We start from the raw sequence: 18569 nt of genomic DNA on the forward strand, positions 1-18569 counted from the left end.
ATAGAGCAATAGAATAAAAAGTCTGTGAGAGGAGGAGATTCATTCATTCATGACCACTGACGTCCATTACAGTGAAATGTCTTGTTACAGACCCTTAAGAATCACAAATGTCTTCATTGCACGTCTCTCAATTAAATATCTGATTTAATTGAGAGACGTGATCTTACAACTACCAAGCACAGTGGGATGGTAGGCATGCCATAGAGTACCCCAGTATGAGTCATAATACCCATAAAACCTAGCGGTTAAACGGAACTGGTTCCAATCGTTAAAATAAGGGTTGTGATTCGTGTAGGCTTACGCTGGCATGATGTTTTGATAACTATGTAAATCTCTCTCAGACAATAGTCGCCTGTATTTACCCCCGAAAACTGAAATGCTAATGTGGCTATCATAAAGAACTACAAATGCCATGATGATCTGGATGAGCCAGCCAAATCGAGGCAAAGGTAAGAATCTCTGGATTAACTATCTAATGTTAGCGTCAGCTAGAAATGACGTGAAGGAGCTTGCAGGTATTTGTCGTTTTGCATGTCTACTTTGACGCTAATTAGCATTTTTGAATCAGAGTAAATAGAGACAAATAGATTGATCAAAGTCACCTTGTCCGAGAGATGTACATGGTTATCAAAACGTCACGCTAGGGTAAGCCTGCACAAAACACAGCCCTTATATTAAATGTTTCTAAAATCCCGTATGAGAAAAATGAATATCCCCATTTGACCGCTAGGTTATGACACCTCAACTGTGGAGCTCTATACTGACTTTGACAGAGGAAAAGGTGATCTATAGCCTGACAAGACAGCAAACAAATCTGGTACCAGGCTTGGTGACCGAGCCTTACTAAAATCAACCGGGCCCATCCTGATGGGTGGTTTTGACTTAATACATTCAAAGTCAACTCTCAGACACACAAAAACCACAATGGAAATGTGTAATAGTTAGACCAACTAACTGCTACCTAGTGAAGAAATGGAGCACCGCACCCTGAAGTTTAAAATCTAATACATCTCTGCTATTTATTCGTTAAATCTATCCTCTATATTCCACAAAAATGTACCCGTACAGGTTTGATCAGGGATGCTCCAACTAAGCCCAGTTTTTCCACACGGGAACTAAAGGTCCCAGCATTACTTCCAGCTGTCCTATAATTGATTGATGATTCATTTTAGCTCAGGGGTTTAAGACAGGTGTCTCAAATGTTATGACCGCGGGCTGCATTTCCTAATACAACCACGGGCCACATTAAATCAGCTTAGGAGGCACATTTTGTCAGCCGGCCAGTAGTTTCAGACCCCTGGTTCTCACAACTTTGCTTTTGTTTCATGACATTTAAACAATATTATTTGGTATACACATCACCACAACTAATCTAAACCTGACATCAGATTGGGATTCATGTACCCTTGCCTCTTATTGCATACATTGGAACCACCATGCGTCTAGGTCTGTACGGCAGCACTGCAAGCCAACTCTTCTTACCCTTCTCTATTGTAACAGAAGAATGAGCAGTCTAAAGAGGGACCAGGAGAGTCACAAACTGAGAGCGGGGGACAAAACATTAATAATATCCTTATTACTTTAACATTTAGACACAATACAGTACATTCCCCTTCAAAGGCAATAGTAATGCAAGGCACAAATTTCACCAACAATCAAAGTCTTGAGGTCCATTAAAAATGTAGTCACTATCCAAATTAGTTCATAGTATTTTCAAATGTATATATATTTGAGTTATTTAGTAAACTCATCCAGAGTGACTTACAGGAGCAATTAGGGTTAAGAAACTTGCTCAAGGACACATCGGCAGATTTTTCACCTAGTCAGTCCGGGGATTCGAACCAGCGACCTTTCGGTTACTGGCCCAATGCTCTTAGCCACTAGGCTACCTGCCGAAAGACCATGATATGGGGCGGAAACATTATGCCTAGATCCTATCCTAGCTAAACCTTTCTGCTGGCATATCATTGTCATCAGTGCAACTAGGAATGTGCTTATTGCAATCTCAGTAAGGAGTGCCTACGCAGTGTCATAGCATCTCTAAAGGTTTTCTTCGTAACAAAACAGACAGGGTTACTAGGGTGAGAGGGGTTGACAAGGTTATCTGGTGGGACAGTGTGTGTGTGTGTAAGTACACTTCCAAGGGCAGTGGTGAGAGAGGGAAGCTTTGCTAGTCAACTGGTTAATAATGTTCATTAGGGCACACTGAAGCAATACATTTTGCAATGATAAACAAAACCCTGGTAGACCCAAAAAGGAATTTAATAGCAGGTCAGTCTATATTGTGCTCATAAACCAACTGTTGTATTTTACTACAGACTACAGTTGAGCCAACTTGAGGAAGTGGATATCTAGCAGATTCAATTTAACTATTTTCTAATTCCAAGTCATGAATGGTTTCAGTGCACACAGCTTAAAGGGTACGATCTCAAACACAATGGAAAAAACAAATACACCTTGGGGAGAAAAAATATCTCTGGGATTGAAAACGAGGGGCGATCTAGTTTGGGGTGAATTGATAGAATTTGTCATTCAGTAAGAATTTGTCATTCAGTAACATTCAGTAATTAAACACCCACAACCCCAGGGAGGATAAACGCACAATTTTTTTTCTAAAAAATCAAACCATAGTCTGTTTGTCAATGTAGCAGTATAAGATAACCGTCTGTCACACTACGCTCGCCTGTGTTTCATTACTTCGAAGAGGCTTTCTCCCCTTTTCTCCTTTCCTGCATCTATTCTGAACAAAAATATAAAACACAACATGTAAAGTGTTGGTCCCATGTTTCATGAGCTGAAATAAAAGATCTGCAGGAATGTCCACCAGAGCTGTTGACAGAGAATTGAAAAGGTAATTTCTCTACCATAAGACACCTCCAACATAGTTATAGCGAATTTGGCAGTACGTCCAACCAGCCTCACAACCACAGACCACGTGTAACCACGCCAGCCCAGGACCTCAACATCCAGCTTCTTCAACTGTGGGATCCTCTGAGACCAGCCACCCGGACATCTGAGGAGTATTTCTATTTGTAATAAAGCCCTTTTGTGGGGAAAAACGAATTCTAATTGGCTGGGCCTGGCTCGCCAGTGGGTGGGCCTTGCTCCCAGTCATGTGAAATCCATAGATTAGGGCCTAATTTATTTATTTCAATTGACTGATTTCCTTATATGAACTTTAACTCAGTAAAATTGTTGAAATTGTTGCTTTTATATTTTAGTTCAGTGTACAATCAGAAAAATTTGACTTGTAGGCTTTCACCACTTATTCCATCATTTCAGACAAGGAAGCAACTTTGTAGGACTGAGACGCACCCCTAACTGTCACCTCTCCCAAATAAAAAATCAAAAAGCCTAGAACATCATAAACAAACAGGTAAATAAAAAAATATGCATAAATATAATATTTTGACCTTAGTCTTTGACCTTAGTTGTTCCCACTGAGCTGTAGTAGCGGGGTCCAACCAGCAGATGGGGATTATCTGTGGTGGGTGTTATTGTGTGGTCCTAAAGGCCTTTGTTGAAGAAGACAGTAGTAGTGTGGGGACTGCTATGTAGTATCCTCTCCTGAAGATCTGTCTCCAGGCTGCTCACAGCCATAGAACTACAGAGAGAGAGAGGGGGAGGGAGAGAAAAGGGTCCAGAAACAGAGAGAGAAAAATACATTGATTATTAGAGCGTACAATCTCTTTATGTTAAAGAAAAGCAGATCCACTGTCTATAGCTAAGGTATGTAACATATGGCCATACTTTACCTCTTCTGTGGGAAGAGGGCACAGCACAGAGGAGTTGCAAACACCAGGCTGAAAGAGAGAAAAGGAAATTTTGTAAACAGCGCAATACAAGCAGTATGCGGAATACAATCGTGACGTGCAGTATTCATGTTATGGTTAGTTTGCTTACAGCGCATGTCATTGACAGAGGAAAATTACTCCCTTAAACCAACGCAGACTACAGTATCATTAACTATAGATACTTACCACAGACCCACCAGTCCCACCTGTACCGGGGCGTTTAGGACTGGGAACCGCTGAGGAGAGAACAGAGATTGTGAAAGCAACTCCAAGCTGAAGCAATTTTTTATGAAACCAACAGACAGTATATAGACATTACACTGACAGTATTGAAGAGCTTAACAAGCCTGGTCCAAGATCTGTTTGTGCTTACTCATATGGTCATTGACAAAACAGCACAAACAGATCTGGGACCAGGCTAGAGATTGTGGATCAACACAGGATATCAGACACGACAAAACACAGAAGCCTGGATTTCCACTGGCTTCTCATGACACCAAGCAAACAAGTACCATATTTTACATGGCTGAACCCCACACATAGAATGACACTATTTAATTCTGTGGTTTTAACTCCAAATAGAGGGTAGGCTTAGTACAACAGTGGCTACATGCCACAGATTATCCTCCACACACTGACTGTATGTAGTACCGGCTCCAGTAAACCCACTGACTGTTGAGAGCATGACAGGCATCCATTCGTCTCTTGTAACATTACCTTCATAAAGGCTTTCTTCTCCAGGGCGTTCATTATCACAGGTGGGATAGCTGTGGACAAACCGAGAGAGAAAACAATGAGGACTTTCAAGAGGCAACACATTTTATTTTATAAAATGCGTTTTTTTGGCAGAAATGCATTCTGGAACGTGAACTTTCATGTGCCTTAAACTTGTATGCCATCTGTAAATACGAATACAATTGTTAAATCGCAAGCCTAGTTGGTTTAGCCACAGAAAGACAGGAAACTTCCCGCTAGTCATGATTGGCTGAGATAATGGATGGGCTGGACATGGCGAGAGAGAGGAGTTCGGATAGGTCTGCCAAGTAACACGCTTCAGTCAAACATGAGCTGCTCAGTATGTGTAGATAATCCTTGCTACCGCAGCTTTTTTGAAAGATATTACCTTAGCCATGGCTAACTGCAAAAGTGTTGCTACTGCCCACAACAACACTGTTGCCATGAATTTAGCCGGCGCTATCTACAAAGATCAGTGGGGAAAAAGTTGTGATGGACTACTTTCTGCACACGGTCAGTGTGAACCTGTGTGACTTGACACAACGCGACCAAACAAGCTGTACAAACGAAATGGAAACACAGGACGTCTTAGTTAGCTAAAGGGTTTCCAGTATGCCATGAAGCGATCATCCACGTATATGGGTAAGAGTCTAGCTAAATTTTCAGATATTATACGTTTCTAATTTAATCAGAAAGTCATTTTCATTGCAAGTTAAAGCATACTGTTGGCTAGCTTGCGAATGTTAGCGTGCTGGCTCGCTAGCTAACGCTACGTGTATGATCTGTGGAGTAATATTATTGTATCTAAGGAAGCCATTTGAATTGCTAGCTATAGCCTAATGTTAGTTAGCTAACAATGAACTTAGTTTGTTAGCTTTAGCTACTTGCAGATTCATACTACAGCATTTCATGCATAGTGGCTAGCTATGACAATCTGTTTGTATTGCTATTAATATGGGTTGGGATTTGACAAATACATTTAATTTGATATAGTGTGCGTTTACCAGAGACGGTAATGTCAAGAACATGACCTGCACCAAAGTCATATTAGGATATAGGCCAAGGACTAGATAAGTGTATTATTAACTGGAGTTTTTCCTTATTGTAGGCTACTGCTTTCACCACTTTGAGTCTTGAAATCTTTGGTAGTTTACTACACTACCTTACTAACTCTGTTTAGGACATGACCTCACACATTAATTCTTAAAGAGATGGGTGGGGCTAAGGCTAAAGAGGGTGTGAACGATGCTAAATAGGTGTAGACAAAGAGCTCTCCAGTAGGTGTACTAAAACATTGAAGGGCCATTTTTTCAAAAGCAGGGTTACAAATTCATCAACTTTCAAAGCAGAATTACTTTCCCATTGTTCCTCTAGTGCAGTGTTTGATACACACTTTTGTAGCTCTGAGTCTCTACTTTCATCCTATGTAAAAAAACACCAATCCAAATCCAGGCGGTCAGTCACATTGTGTCCGAAACAGTGCTTACCCATAGCTGGCACAGCCATGCCAATCCTGGACACCACCACCTGGATGATGCCTGACTTGGCAGCGGTGACTGACTCTCCTAACCGGTTCCCTTCTTCATCTGTCACTGGAATGCCGTACTTCAGCTCCCTAAGAAAAGGGACATAACGAGAGAATGAAATTCAGCCAAATCATGTTGCTATGTCCAAAGTTAACCAGGATATTGTTGCATACGAGTCATTCATGATTTGAAATGCAATCAAGCATTTTAGTTTGAAAATAAAATAAAGCAATCCTTGAATAATTTGTGTAAACAATAAATCTTTCCATTTCGGCAAATGTATTCATGAACGCATGAGACTGTTTTTAGTGTTGTTTTAATGTAATTTACACAGTTTACATTGTTCCAAACGATCAGAAAAACAGCACCTGTTTGGCACACACAATAAGCACACAGCGCTTGCTCCTTACCTTCTTTTTCTTGATCTCCAGTATTTTCCACAACTAGTCAAATTTATTCCACGTCTGACTTCCCCTTTACCTCCTGAGCAACCAGTAAACATTCCCGTTTCGAGTTTATTTGTCAGATCCTCTGCATCCATTTTGCTGTCACGTGTTACAGTGTTCAGAGTTTGCTAAAACCAATTTATTGATTGCTATAAATCAGGCCCTATTGGTCACGTGCATGCGATGCAGACATGTGTCACCTAAAGAGAGCAAGGGTTGAGGGAATGTTTTTCCTACACAAAAGAGGGATTTCGGTAACAAAACTTGTCAGAAATGGCTGTAATTTTGTTTCAGCAACATGGACAGGGCGATTAACACTGTTGATGTTCTGTGGTAGTCGCCGCAGCAGGGAGGAGAGAGACACAACGCAACTAGTCAGTCACTCAATGTAATATATATTATTAGAATTTTTTTAACCGGGCTTAGACACAAGCCCGGCCCGATCAAATAAATTACCGTCGCACTCCCTCTAGTCATGTGCGTCTTCATTATTTCATCAAACAGAGAGCTTATAGCATCAGACTAGCTCAGTGCATATAGCTGATTTGATTAAAACACATAGGAAGTGTCTATATGGAAAAATACACGATTTAACCTGTTGGGGATAGGGGGCAGTATTTGCACGGCCGGATAAAAAACGTACCCGATTTAATCTGATTACTACTCCTGCCCAGTAACTAGAATATGCATATAATTATTGGCTTTGGATAGAAAACACCCTAAAGTTTCTAAAACTGTTTGAATGGTGTCTGTGAGTATAACAGAACTCATATGGCAGGCAACAACCTGAGAAGATTCCTTACAGGAAGTGGCCTGTCTGACCATTTCTTGCCCTCCTTGATCATCTCTATCCAAAACAGGGGATCTCTGCTGTTACGTGACACTTCCTACGGCTCCCATAGGCTCTCAGAACCCGGGAAAAAGCTGAATGATGTAATTCCAGGCGCTGGCTGAAACACATTAGCGCTTTTGGCAAGTGCTCTATCAGAGGGCCATCAGACTGAGGCTCGTGCATGAGGGGATCTCATGCTTTTACTTTCGCTCTCTTTGTATTAAAAAACGATTTCCCGGTCGGAATATTATCGCTTTTTTACGAGAAAAATGGCATAAAAATTGATTTTAAACAGCGGTTGACATGCTTCGAAGTACGGTAATGGAATATTTAGAATTTTTTTGTCACGAAATGCGTCGTGCTCGTCACCCTTATTTACCCTTTCGGATAGTGTCTTGAACGCACGAACAAAACGCCGCTATTTGGATATAACAATGGATTATTTGGGACCAAACCAACATTTGTTATTGAAGTAGAAGTCCTGGAAGTGCATTCTGACGAAGAACAGCAAAGGTAATAACATTTTTCTTATAGTAAATATGACTTTGGTGAGGGCTAAACTTGCTGGGTGTCTAAATAGCTAGCCCTGTGATGCCGGGCTATCTACTTAGAATATTGCAAAATGTGCTTTCACCGAAAAGCTATTTTAAAATCGGACATAGCGAGTGCATATAGGAGTTCTGTATCTATAATTCTTAAAATAATTGTTATGTTTTTTGTGAACGTTTATCGTGAGTAATTTAGTAAATTCACCGGAAGTGTTCGGTGGGAATGCTAGTCACATGCTAGTCACCTGCTAATGTAAAAAGCTGGTTTTTGATATAAATATGAACTTGATTGAACAGACATGCATGTATTGTATAACATAATGTCCTAAGATTGTCATCTGATGAAGATCATCAAAGGTTAGTGCTGCATTTAGCTGTGGATTGGGTTTATGTGACATTATATGCTAGCTTAAAAAATGGGTGTCTGATTATTTATGGCTGGGTACTCTGCTGACATAATCTAATGTTTTGCTTTCGTTGTAAAGCCTTTTTGAAATCGGACAGTGTGGTTAGATTAACGAGAGTCTTGTCTTTAAAATGGTGTAAAATAGTCATATGTTTGAGAAATTGAAGTAATAGCATTTCTAAGGTATTTGAATAACGCGCCACAGGATTCAACTGGCTGTTGAGTAGGTGGGACGCTTGATTTGACCAATCGATTGTTCGAAACAGATGACTCTCGGTCAACCAAGATTGGGACATCCCTAGGTACGTTGCATTGAAAGTGGATAATGTGTTGATTCCCTCACAATTCCCACAGTAAAGTTAACTAAGGGGGAAAATTCTGAACTTCACTCAACTTTCTAATCTCGTGCTTCTCTGCGTGGGCTCACATTTCTTCTGCGCGGCAGTCCTGGTTGTGGTGTCTAAACTCTAGCTCACCTCTGCCTCATGAAGGGGATGTTGATACAGTTGGCAGCTGCTACAGCAAAGAAAGGGACGAACCGGCTCATGACGGCTGGAAGGCGCTGGGGAGAGACGGAGTTTGTTTCAATGTTGATTTTTCATGGAGCTAAAATGCAAAGCGAAGTGTAAATCATCTTGAACTAAGATGATCCAGAGACAGTCCAGTACCTTGGCTAGAGACTTGAGTCCCAGGGCTGTGACTACAGCTCCTGTGGTGGCACTGATGTACGCCGCAGCCAGCTGACTGAGAGAACATAGGGGCACACATTTACATCTTAGCATCTTACTAAAACAATTTACTGAGCCTCAATAATGTTCCTGTTCCAAGCATTTACCAGAATCTAGTCTTATCTAATACACAGATAGAGGTCTCAAGTCACATGGTCACAATGCATACGGAATACATGCATTCAAATCATAAGCAATATTTATTGCAAAACTTGACAAGTCAGGCAGACATGACAATGTACAGTTCAGGAATCTCTCCACAGTAATAATGATTTAAAATGGTCCACAGTCTCTACATGCTCTTTCCATATAAACTGAGAAGCACCAGCATCGCTCATCTCATTCTGCATGTGTCCTGGTTAAAGTAGGTGCATCTCAATAGTCTAAAGTGCCACCCTTTCCATGTCTCCTTCCCTTTATCTGCGCTGATCTAAAATAACTAGACAGGTGAAATCTTCTGATAGTGGAAACCCATGTTGCTTTCACCGATCATGTGTTTTCAGATCGGAGCACATGAAAGAGAGAAAGACACTTTAGACTATTGAGATGCAGCCCGGATTTGTAGACTCTATACCAGGGGCTGTATGTACAGTATTAAACATATCAGAGCTTTCAGTTCTGCCTTTTAGATCACAATGCATGAGATTACATGGACAGGGGAGACATGATCCTAGATCAGCACTCTTACCCTGAAGCGCTTGATGCATATGGCCCCAGACCAGACACATGTATGCTAATGCCTTGCTTCCTCTATCTGCTGCAGACAGTGAAGCAGGGTTACAGCTACAGCCTTTCAGGTGGAATGGAGGAGCATGCTGAACTAAAGAATGGGTTATTATACCACTGTAAGGGGAGTGTAGTGACTGGGGTTCCACTGGCTAGCCTCTGCTTTGCCCTGCAGGACAATAGGCCTCCATACAGAGCTAGGCTAGGGGTGCACCTCAATAGTCTACTATGGTCTTCTCTCCCTGTCTCTTTTCCTTCATCTGCACCGATGGAAAAAGAGAAGACAGGTGAAAGCAACAGCAGGGAAATGTTATGGGATTTGCTCCCTATCTATCCATGTCCATTCAGATCAGTACTGATGAAGGAAAGCAGATGAGGAGAGGAAGATACAGTAGCTAAGGCTATGAGATGCACCATAGTACTAGCCAGTTACAGGTACTGTAGGGCTGGTTTAGTAATGTGGTTGTGGTGTAAGTGGTCCCAGTCCCTACTTGGTGGTGAGGGCAGCGTCTCCACTGCGGTTGCTGTAGTTGACCACAGCGTTGAAGGACTGGTTCACCCACTGCCAGAACACAACAGCTGGAGTCGTCCTGGAGGAGTAGAGGTTCAAGAGAGGTGAGGAGAGTGGAGGGGAGGAAAAAGGGTCAAAAGGGGTGAGAGAGGGGAGGAGAGAAGGTGAGCGATGTTAAAGGGATTACAATTACAGAAAGGGGAGATAAAAAGGAGGGGATAAGGAAAGGCGACTTTATGTAAACATGGGAGAGAAGGGTAGGGAAAAGGCAAAGACGAGATTAGAAGAGGGACAAGGAAAGTGAGAATAAGCATGAATAATTTCTGATATTTCATTCAGGCAGATTGTTTGAATTTCTCCTAGAAAACAACGCTAAATCACGACTTGTAAAACAGCTAAAAATGTAACTTTCCACGTCCGTGCAATGTTTACATAATGGTGTTACAGTGTGACTTAAAAAAAAATGTAACCTTTATTTTAGCAGGGAAATCCCATTGAGACCAAGGCCTCTTTTTCAAGGGAGCCCTGCATGTACACAAATTAGAGGTCGACCGATTATGATTTTTCAACGCCGATACTGATTATTGGAGGCCCAAAAAAAGCCGATACCGATTAAAATCGGCCAATTTAAAAAAATGTATTTGTAAATGACAATTACAACAATACTGAATGAACTTATTTTAAATTAATATAATACATCAATAAAATCAATTTAGTCTCAAATAAGTAATGAAACATGTTCAATTTGGTTTAAATAATGCAAAAACAAAGTGTTGGAGAAGAAAGTAAAAGTGCAATATGTGCCGTGTAAGAAAGCTAACGTTTAAGTTCCTTGCTCAGAACATGAGAACATATGAAAGCTGGTGGTTCCTTTTAACATGAGTCTTCAATATTCCCTGGTAAGAAGTTTTAGGGTGTAGTTATTATAGGAATTATAGGTCTATTTCTCTCTATACGATTTGGATTTCATATACCTTTGACTATTGGATGTTCTTATAGGCACTTTAGTATTGCCAGTGTAACAGTATAGCTTCCGTCCCTCTCCTCGCTCCTACCTGGGCTCGAACAAGGTACACATCGACAACAGCCACCCTCGAAGCAGCGTTACCCATGCATGACATATGACATAATTACGTAAAATTCTGGCAAATTAGTTTGCAACGAGCCAGGCGGCCCAAACTGTTGCATATACCCTGACTCTACGTGCAATGAACGCAAGAGAAATGACACAATTTCACCTGGTTAATATTGCCTGCTAACCTGGATTTATTTTAGCTAAATATGCAGGTTTAAAAATATATACTTCTGTGTATTGATTTTAAGAAAGGCATTGATGTTTATGGTTAGGTACAGTCGTGCAACGATTGTGCTTTTTTCGCAAATGCGCTTTTGTTAAATCATCCCCCGTTTGGCGAAGTCGGCTGTCTTTGTTAGGAAGAAATAGTCTTCACAGTTCGCAACGAGCCAGGTGGCCCAAACTGCTGCATATACCCTGACTCTGTTGCAAGAGAAGTGACACATTTTCCCTAGTTAAAAGAAATTAATGTTAGCAGGCAATATTAACTAAATATGCAGGTTTAAAAATATATACTTGTGTATTGATTTTAAGAAAGGCATTGATGTTTATGGTTGGAGCAACGTGTACCTAAGCGATTATATGCAACGCAGGACAGGCTAGATAAACTAGTAATATCATCAACCATGTGTAGTTAACAAGTGATTATGATTGATTGTTTTTTATTGTTTTTTATAAGATAAGTTTAATGCTAGCTAGCAACTTACCTTGGCTTCTTACTGCATTCGCGTAACAGGCAGGCTCCTCGTGGAGTGCAATGTAAAGCAGGTGGCTAGAGCGTTGGACTAGTTAACCGTAAGGTTGCAAGATTGAATCCCCCGAGCTGACAAGGTAAAAATCTGTCGTTCTGCCCCTGAACAAGGCAGTTAACCCACCGTTCCTAGGCCGTCATTGAAAATAAGAATGTGTTCTTGACTGACTTGCCTAGTTAAAAAAAAAATATCATTTTTTTTTACTTAAATCGGCGTCCAGAAATACCGATTGTTATGAAAACTTGAAATCGGCCCTAATTAATCGGCCATTCTGATTGATCGGTCGACCTCTAACACAAATAATACAAATACAATGCATAAAAACATTAAAGTAATTCAAGAAAAGCAGTCACATTCCTAAACACGGAGGTCCTCCATCAACAACCTGAACTGCCCTAGAGATAACAGCCTCAAGGTGCAGCGCGCTCTACAGATAATTTCATACGGACTGCAAAAACACATAATGCAGATTGACCTAATTCCGTGGTAAAAACAGGACTTAGCTGCAGCATGCTACTCTGGTCTTGCCCTCTGAGCAGGAATGTAGAGGGTGAGTTATTCAGAACTATCCATGTCATCCACAATAGCTGTGTCCTGACTGAGTGAGTAAAATGACAATTCTAACAGGCTGAATTTATTTCATATGATCTATGCATTTCTCTCAGACAATTTCACAATCAGATTTTTTGGGATTGTTTTTTTACCTGTTCTGTATCTTATGCTACACACAAATTGTATTTAACATGTATTAAATTGAAAACGGAATACACCCTAGTAGTACCTGTAGAATGTGAGCATGCAGCCGGTGATGGTCATGTTCATGGGGACCTGGGCAGACATGCGTCCCACCACCACCATCTTTTCGCCGGTGTCAGGGTGGAAGGCAGAGTCATAGATGTACTTGGCTCTCCACAGCTCATCTTCTGTCAGACCTGGCTTCACCACTCCTAACCTGGACACAAGTACATCAAACTCTTTAAACAATGAATGAATGAATGAATGAATGATTGACACAAATTCAGCATAAAGCCTAATATAAGTACATCTGTTGTTTTAAAGGAATGTGCCCATTTCTGCATTTGTTTATAACAAAGACACAGCTTAGTCTTACATATTTATTTTTGTGTTTTCAGTTCATCTCTGGTGTAAGGGAGAAACCAGTAGTCCAGATGTTCCAGCATACAGGCCAAGCTTAATTAGTTGTCTGTCTGTCAAATGTTGTTTGTTTCTTTCTTTTATGCCGTGGGGGGGGATCAGGTTATGACGACAGCTAGCTAACTTCTTGAACTCTTCAGTTCAGAGACACCGCTATAGATTGTTTCCATGCTCGTACATGTCGAGCCACAGAATCAATAGATTTTTGGTTTGATGCTTCCAATAATGTAAAGGAATTCCTTCCCAGGCACCACACACCCCATTGTACAGAGAGAAGAGGAGTGATGCAGTGGCTTTCCAAGGTATCATCATTTTCCTTCCCAAGACCTCACCCCTCCTTATCCTCTCCTCCATCTATACCTGTAATTCTCCACAGTGACCCATGTGTTCTCAGCATCTCACTTGACAGCAGTTCCACCCACCCGTTCCGCCACTTTATCCTCACCCATCCTTCCCTCTCCTCCCACCGTACCTGTATTTCTCCACAGTAACCCGTGCATCCTCCAGGGTCTCAGAGGACTTTAGAATGTTCCTGGGGTCAGTGACGAAGAAGAAGTGCTGGGCGCGGCCCATGAACGTGCTCTGGTCCCATCGTGGCTCCTTGATGTTAATGTCCAGGGACAGATCTCCAGACATCCTTGTTTTACTTTGGGACCGGTTAACAGAAACATATGTTAGTTAGGCATGAGTTTAATTCTCTGCACATTTGACAGACATTCTTCAGTGACATTTGGGGGGGGGACAAAAAGAAAGACAAAATAGACCTTGTGGAGAAATTCAACATAATTCAAAAGATAAGTCCTCCTCCCCAGCTAGGCCTAAGCCTTGATAGCACGGTAAGCTCCCTACCTCTCTGATTCATTTATAGCTCTCACTTCCTCTGTGGCCAAAACAATCCTAGTCTCCTCCTCAAAATCATAATACAGGAGGCCTAAGTCTTTTACATGCACATCTAGGCTATGCATCATCTGACCAAGGCTACATCAGAGCCTTGCAGTACACCAATACACAAACTGAGGAATGAAAAGCCTAGCTTTCAGCCACTAGAGTTACCATGATGTTTGGTTTCCTAGCTAATCAGATGATAAACAGAGGTCTTTCTAGCTGAAGGGTCTACCTGCAGACCACGTTTACTACATGCCACGCCCACTACATGCTTCGCCCACTATGTGTCACTTAATACATGCCGTGCCCACTGCCATTGAGGCAACTAGCTAGCTAGGACACTGGCACAGTGTCCTTCACCCCCACCTGCCGAGTACTGCATTCCCGCAGTTATTTTAACGTTGTGGCGAAGGTAATCACTACCCGGTATAGCCCTTGACCATGACACTCAGTTCCATTGCATTACACATTGGATGAAGGTACACATTGGATGAAGGTGTCCTCTGTACGGGGTAGTCTTGTTAAGAGCCCAGACGCTCAATCTGGACATTAACATACGTGGCTTGCGGTATGGTTTTGGAAGCATTAGGACCTTATTTTTCATATCAGTGAGAAATGATTTTAAAAACTAAAAAAGTTAAATTGATACACACCTTGATAGGGTTAGGGTTGATGTTCCCACAAGGCCATATCTATACAGTGCATTCGGAAAGTATTCAGACCCCTTCCCTTTATCCACATTGTTACGTTACAGCCTTATTCTAAAATGTATTAAATTATCCCCCCCACCCCCCCAATCTACACACAATACCCAAAATGACAAAGCATAGTGTTTTTTTAGAAATGTATTACAATTAAACAGAAATACCTTATTTACATAAGTATTCAGACCCTTTGCTATGAGATATGTGCATCCTGTTTCCATTGATCATCCTTGAGATGTTTCTACAACTCAGTTGGAGTCCACCTGTGGTAAATTCAATTGATTGGACATGATTTGGAAAGGCACACACCTGTCTTTATAAGGTCCCACTGTTGACAGTGCATGTCAGAGCAAAAACCAAGCCATGACGCTCCGAGACAGGATTGTGTCGAGGCACAGATCTGGGGAAGGGTACCAAAACTGTTTGCAGCATTGAAGGTCCCCAAGAACACAGTGGCCTCCATCATTCTTAAATGGAAGAAGTTTGGAACCACCAACACTCGAGCTGGCCACCCGGCCAAACTGAGCAGTCGGGAGAGATGGGCCTTGGTCAGGGAGGTGACCAAGAACCGGATGGTGACTCTGACAGAGCTCTAGAGTTCCTCTTTGGAGATGGAAGAACCCTCCAGAAGGACAACCATCTCTGCAGCACTCCACCAATCAGGCCTTCATGGTAGAGTGGGCAGATGGAAGCCACTCCTGAGTAAAAGGCAGATGACAGCCTACTTGGAGTATGCCAAAAGGCACCTAAAGGACTCTCAAGACAATGAGAAACAAGATGCTCTGGACTGATGAGCCCGGAATTGTCTTGAACCCAATCGAACATCTCTGGAGAGACCTGAAAATAGCTGTGCGGCGACACTTCCCATCCAACAAGACAGAACTTGAGGATCTGCAGAGAAGAATGGGAGAAACTCCACAAATACAGGTGTGCCAAGCTTGTAGCGTCATACCCAAAAAGACTCAAAGTGTAACAGTTCTGCAACGACAGATGCTGGGAGACGAGAAGCAAGTACAGGGTGTAGATTTAACAATAAGTAGACAAAACAAGAACAGCGCCTGGACAGGAGAAACATAACATCAACGCTGACTCAATGCTGGGGGGGGGGGGGGGGCGGGACGACGACGACTATTTAATCCATGTTAGAATAAGGCTGTAATGTAACAAAATGGAAAAAGTCAAGGGGTCTGAATTCTTTCCGAATGCACTGTATAGGCACAAGGTGTAGCTCTTGAAAAACAAATCAGTTAAAATAATTTTGGGGGTGGGTGGGATGTGGAGGGTTTAGTTATGTTATTCTAATAAAAGTTATTTAACCACAGCGTTTTTTTGTTCGTATGGCTCTTCATTTTGCAATAGAATAAAAAGTAAATTGTCCAAGTGAAAATGCTAAACTGTAAAATGCACCTAGAATATTTGTTTGACTGAAAAAAGCAAGACAGGTTAGAATTATTATTTTCCTAATTACTATAATTTTGATTGTTGATAGTATTGTAATTAGTTAATAATAAAATATGGTTTAAATATAATCAAGGCTTTTAGGAAACAAATACCAAGACATTTGCTTGTTATTATGCTTTTGTCTTCCTGAGAATAGCGCACAAATAAATATCCACAATCTGTAAATGAGAATTGAGTCCCATGAAGTGGCGGGCGTCGATACTTTCATTGTTGATCAATAGAATTAGACGAAGTAAAAATCAGAGACGGTTCGCCATTGCGTTGATAACGTGACCGATAATTTATTTTTACGAGACGACGCCCTCGTTAGGACTAACAAAAGAAATTGGGTAAAGTACATGGACATGTGAATTGTTTTAATGGAAACGCATATCAATATGCGTTTACAATTAATTTTGTTTTAATGGATACATTATTTTACATGGGCGTATCGATGCCCCCTATTGGACGCTATTTCCGTTTTTTTCCATAAAACACATTCTAATAGCGTCCGATGTGGCGCATCGATATGCGACTGTAAAAATAACTGTACCCTAAAATTACAAAGTGAACCCAAGGCAAGCTTTAATGCAATAACGCATGTGATTGGTGCCTGACACTCACGACAAGTAAAGGATAAAGGAAGACAAAGCTAGAAGTGTAACGTTACCTACAATTTTCAGTATATAGTAGATGGATACAAATCAACCTGCATCTCGCAGCGATGTGAGTGCAGTTGACGTTATCAAAATAGGAAGCTAACGATAGCATGCTTACGTTTAGGTAGCTAACGTTTGACCATTTCAGTTTGCTTGTCCAATATTGTAGCATGTGAGGCTGACATACACTGTCTTGATATAAATTACTATTTTGTGAACGAACATGGTGACTTCTTACTATGTGCAATTAAAAAACACAACCACTAACGCTAACTATATGGCTAACTTCTAGCTAGCGCACGTATAAAAAAGAGAAAACGACCGAACGTTAGCATCTTCCGTTAGCTCGAGCTAGCTACACATTTACAACATGTAAAATACTGCCAATAAAATCACCAAAACATACCTAGTTTCAATGTCAAGTTGTGCTCACTCTACACACCTTGCAGAGACCTGAAAAACAATGACTTATTCTTTGGGATTTCGTTGGCGGATCCCATCCAACTTTTAGGTGCATACACCGCCACCTACTGTACGGGTGTGTGAGGCCATTCACGGCCAACAGTGAGGGGAAAAAAGTATTTGATCCCCTGCTGATTTCCCTCATTGAAATGCAAATCAATTTATAAAATCTTTGACATGCATTTTTCTGGATTTTTTTGTTGGTATTCTGTCTCTCACTGTTCAAATAAACCTACCATTAAAATGATAGACTGATCATTTCACGTCACCCCGCTCCTCCGCTCTCTCCACTGGCTTCCAGTTGAAGCTCGCATCCGCTACAAGTCCATGGTGCTTGCCTACGGAGCTGTGAGGGAAACGGCACCTCCGTACCTTCAGGCTCTGATCAGGCCCTACACCCAAACAAGGGCACTGCGTTCATCCACCTCTGGCCTGCTCGCCTCCCTACCTCTGAGGAAGCACAGCTCCCGCTCAGCCCAGTCAAAACTGTTCGCTGCTCTGGCACCCCAATGGTGGAACAAGCTCCCTCACGACGCCAGGACAGCGGAGTCAATCACCACCTTCCGGAGACACCTGAAACCCCACCTCTTTAAGGAATACCTGGGATAGGATAAAGTAATCCTTCTACCCCCCCCCCCCCCAAAAAAAAAGATATAGATGTACAATTGTAAAGTGGTTGTTCCACTGGATATCATAAGGTGAATGCACCAATTTGTAAGTCGCTGCTAAATGACTTAAATGTAAATGTAAATGTAAAATGTATAAAGTATAGAACATACATCAAAACCCCAAACACACAAAACAAACACCCCCCTGCCACGCCCTGACCAAACTACTATAACAAATAACCCCTTTTACTGGTCAGGACGTGACATTAGAAGCTTCTGATAGACCTATTGACATAATTTGAGTCAATTGGAGGTGTACCTGTGGATGTATTTCAAGACCTAACTTCAAACTCAGTGCCTCTTTGCTTGACATCATTGGAAAATCTAAAGAAATCAGCTAAGACCTCAGAAATAAAATTGTAGACCTCCACAAGTCTGGTTCATCCTTGGGAGCAATTTCCAAACGCCTGAAAGTGCCACGTTCATCTGTACAAGCAATAGTACACAAGTATAAACACCATGGGACCACACATCCGTTATACCACTCAGGAAGGAGACGCGTTCTGTCTCCTAGATA

At 41.5% G+C, this 18569-nt stretch overlaps 1 protein-coding gene across 1 annotated transcript; it reads right to left on the reverse strand.

Moving 5' to 3' along the window:
- Positions 1 to 3192: 3192 nt before the first annotated feature.
- Positions 3193 to 17409, reverse strand: LOC115153387 (sideroflexin-1-like). Its single transcript, XM_029698787.1, has 11 exons — positions 17329 to 17409; positions 13707 to 13880; positions 12861 to 13031; positions 10233 to 10331; positions 8956 to 9031; positions 8764 to 8849; positions 6017 to 6144; positions 4512 to 4561; positions 3981 to 4030; positions 3756 to 3803; positions 3193 to 3604 (listed from the first exon to the last, which is right to left on the reverse strand). Exons 2-11 carry the CDS (start codon positions 13868 to 13870, stop codon positions 3508 to 3510), a joined length of 969 nt encoding a protein of 322 aa, XP_029554647.1. The 5' UTR covers positions 13871 to 13880; positions 17329 to 17409; the 3' UTR covers positions 3193 to 3507.
- Between the last annotated feature and the right edge of the window lie 1160 nt (positions 17410 to 18569).

This window comes from Salmo trutta, chromosome 18 (assembly GCF_901001165.1).
Source record: "Salmo trutta chromosome 18, fSalTru1.1, whole genome shotgun sequence".
NCBI lineage: Eukaryota > Metazoa > Chordata > Actinopteri > Salmoniformes > Salmonidae > Salmo > Salmo trutta.

Excerpts from the sequence above, each read along its gene's own strand:
- LOC115153387 (XM_029698787.1), bottom strand. The coding sequence starts at position 13,870 with ATGTCTGGAGATCTGTCCCTGGACATTAACATCAAGGAGCCACGATGG. Across the intron at positions 9,032-10,232 it reads GACGCTGCCCTCACCACCAA|TCAGCTGGCTGCGGCGTACA; the intron begins GTAGGGACTGGG and ends ATGTTCTCTCAG. Across the intron at positions 6,145-8,763 it reads ATCCCCTTCATGAGGCAGAG|GGAGCTGAAGTACGGCATTC; the intron begins GTGAGCTAGAGT and ends CCCTTTTCTTAG.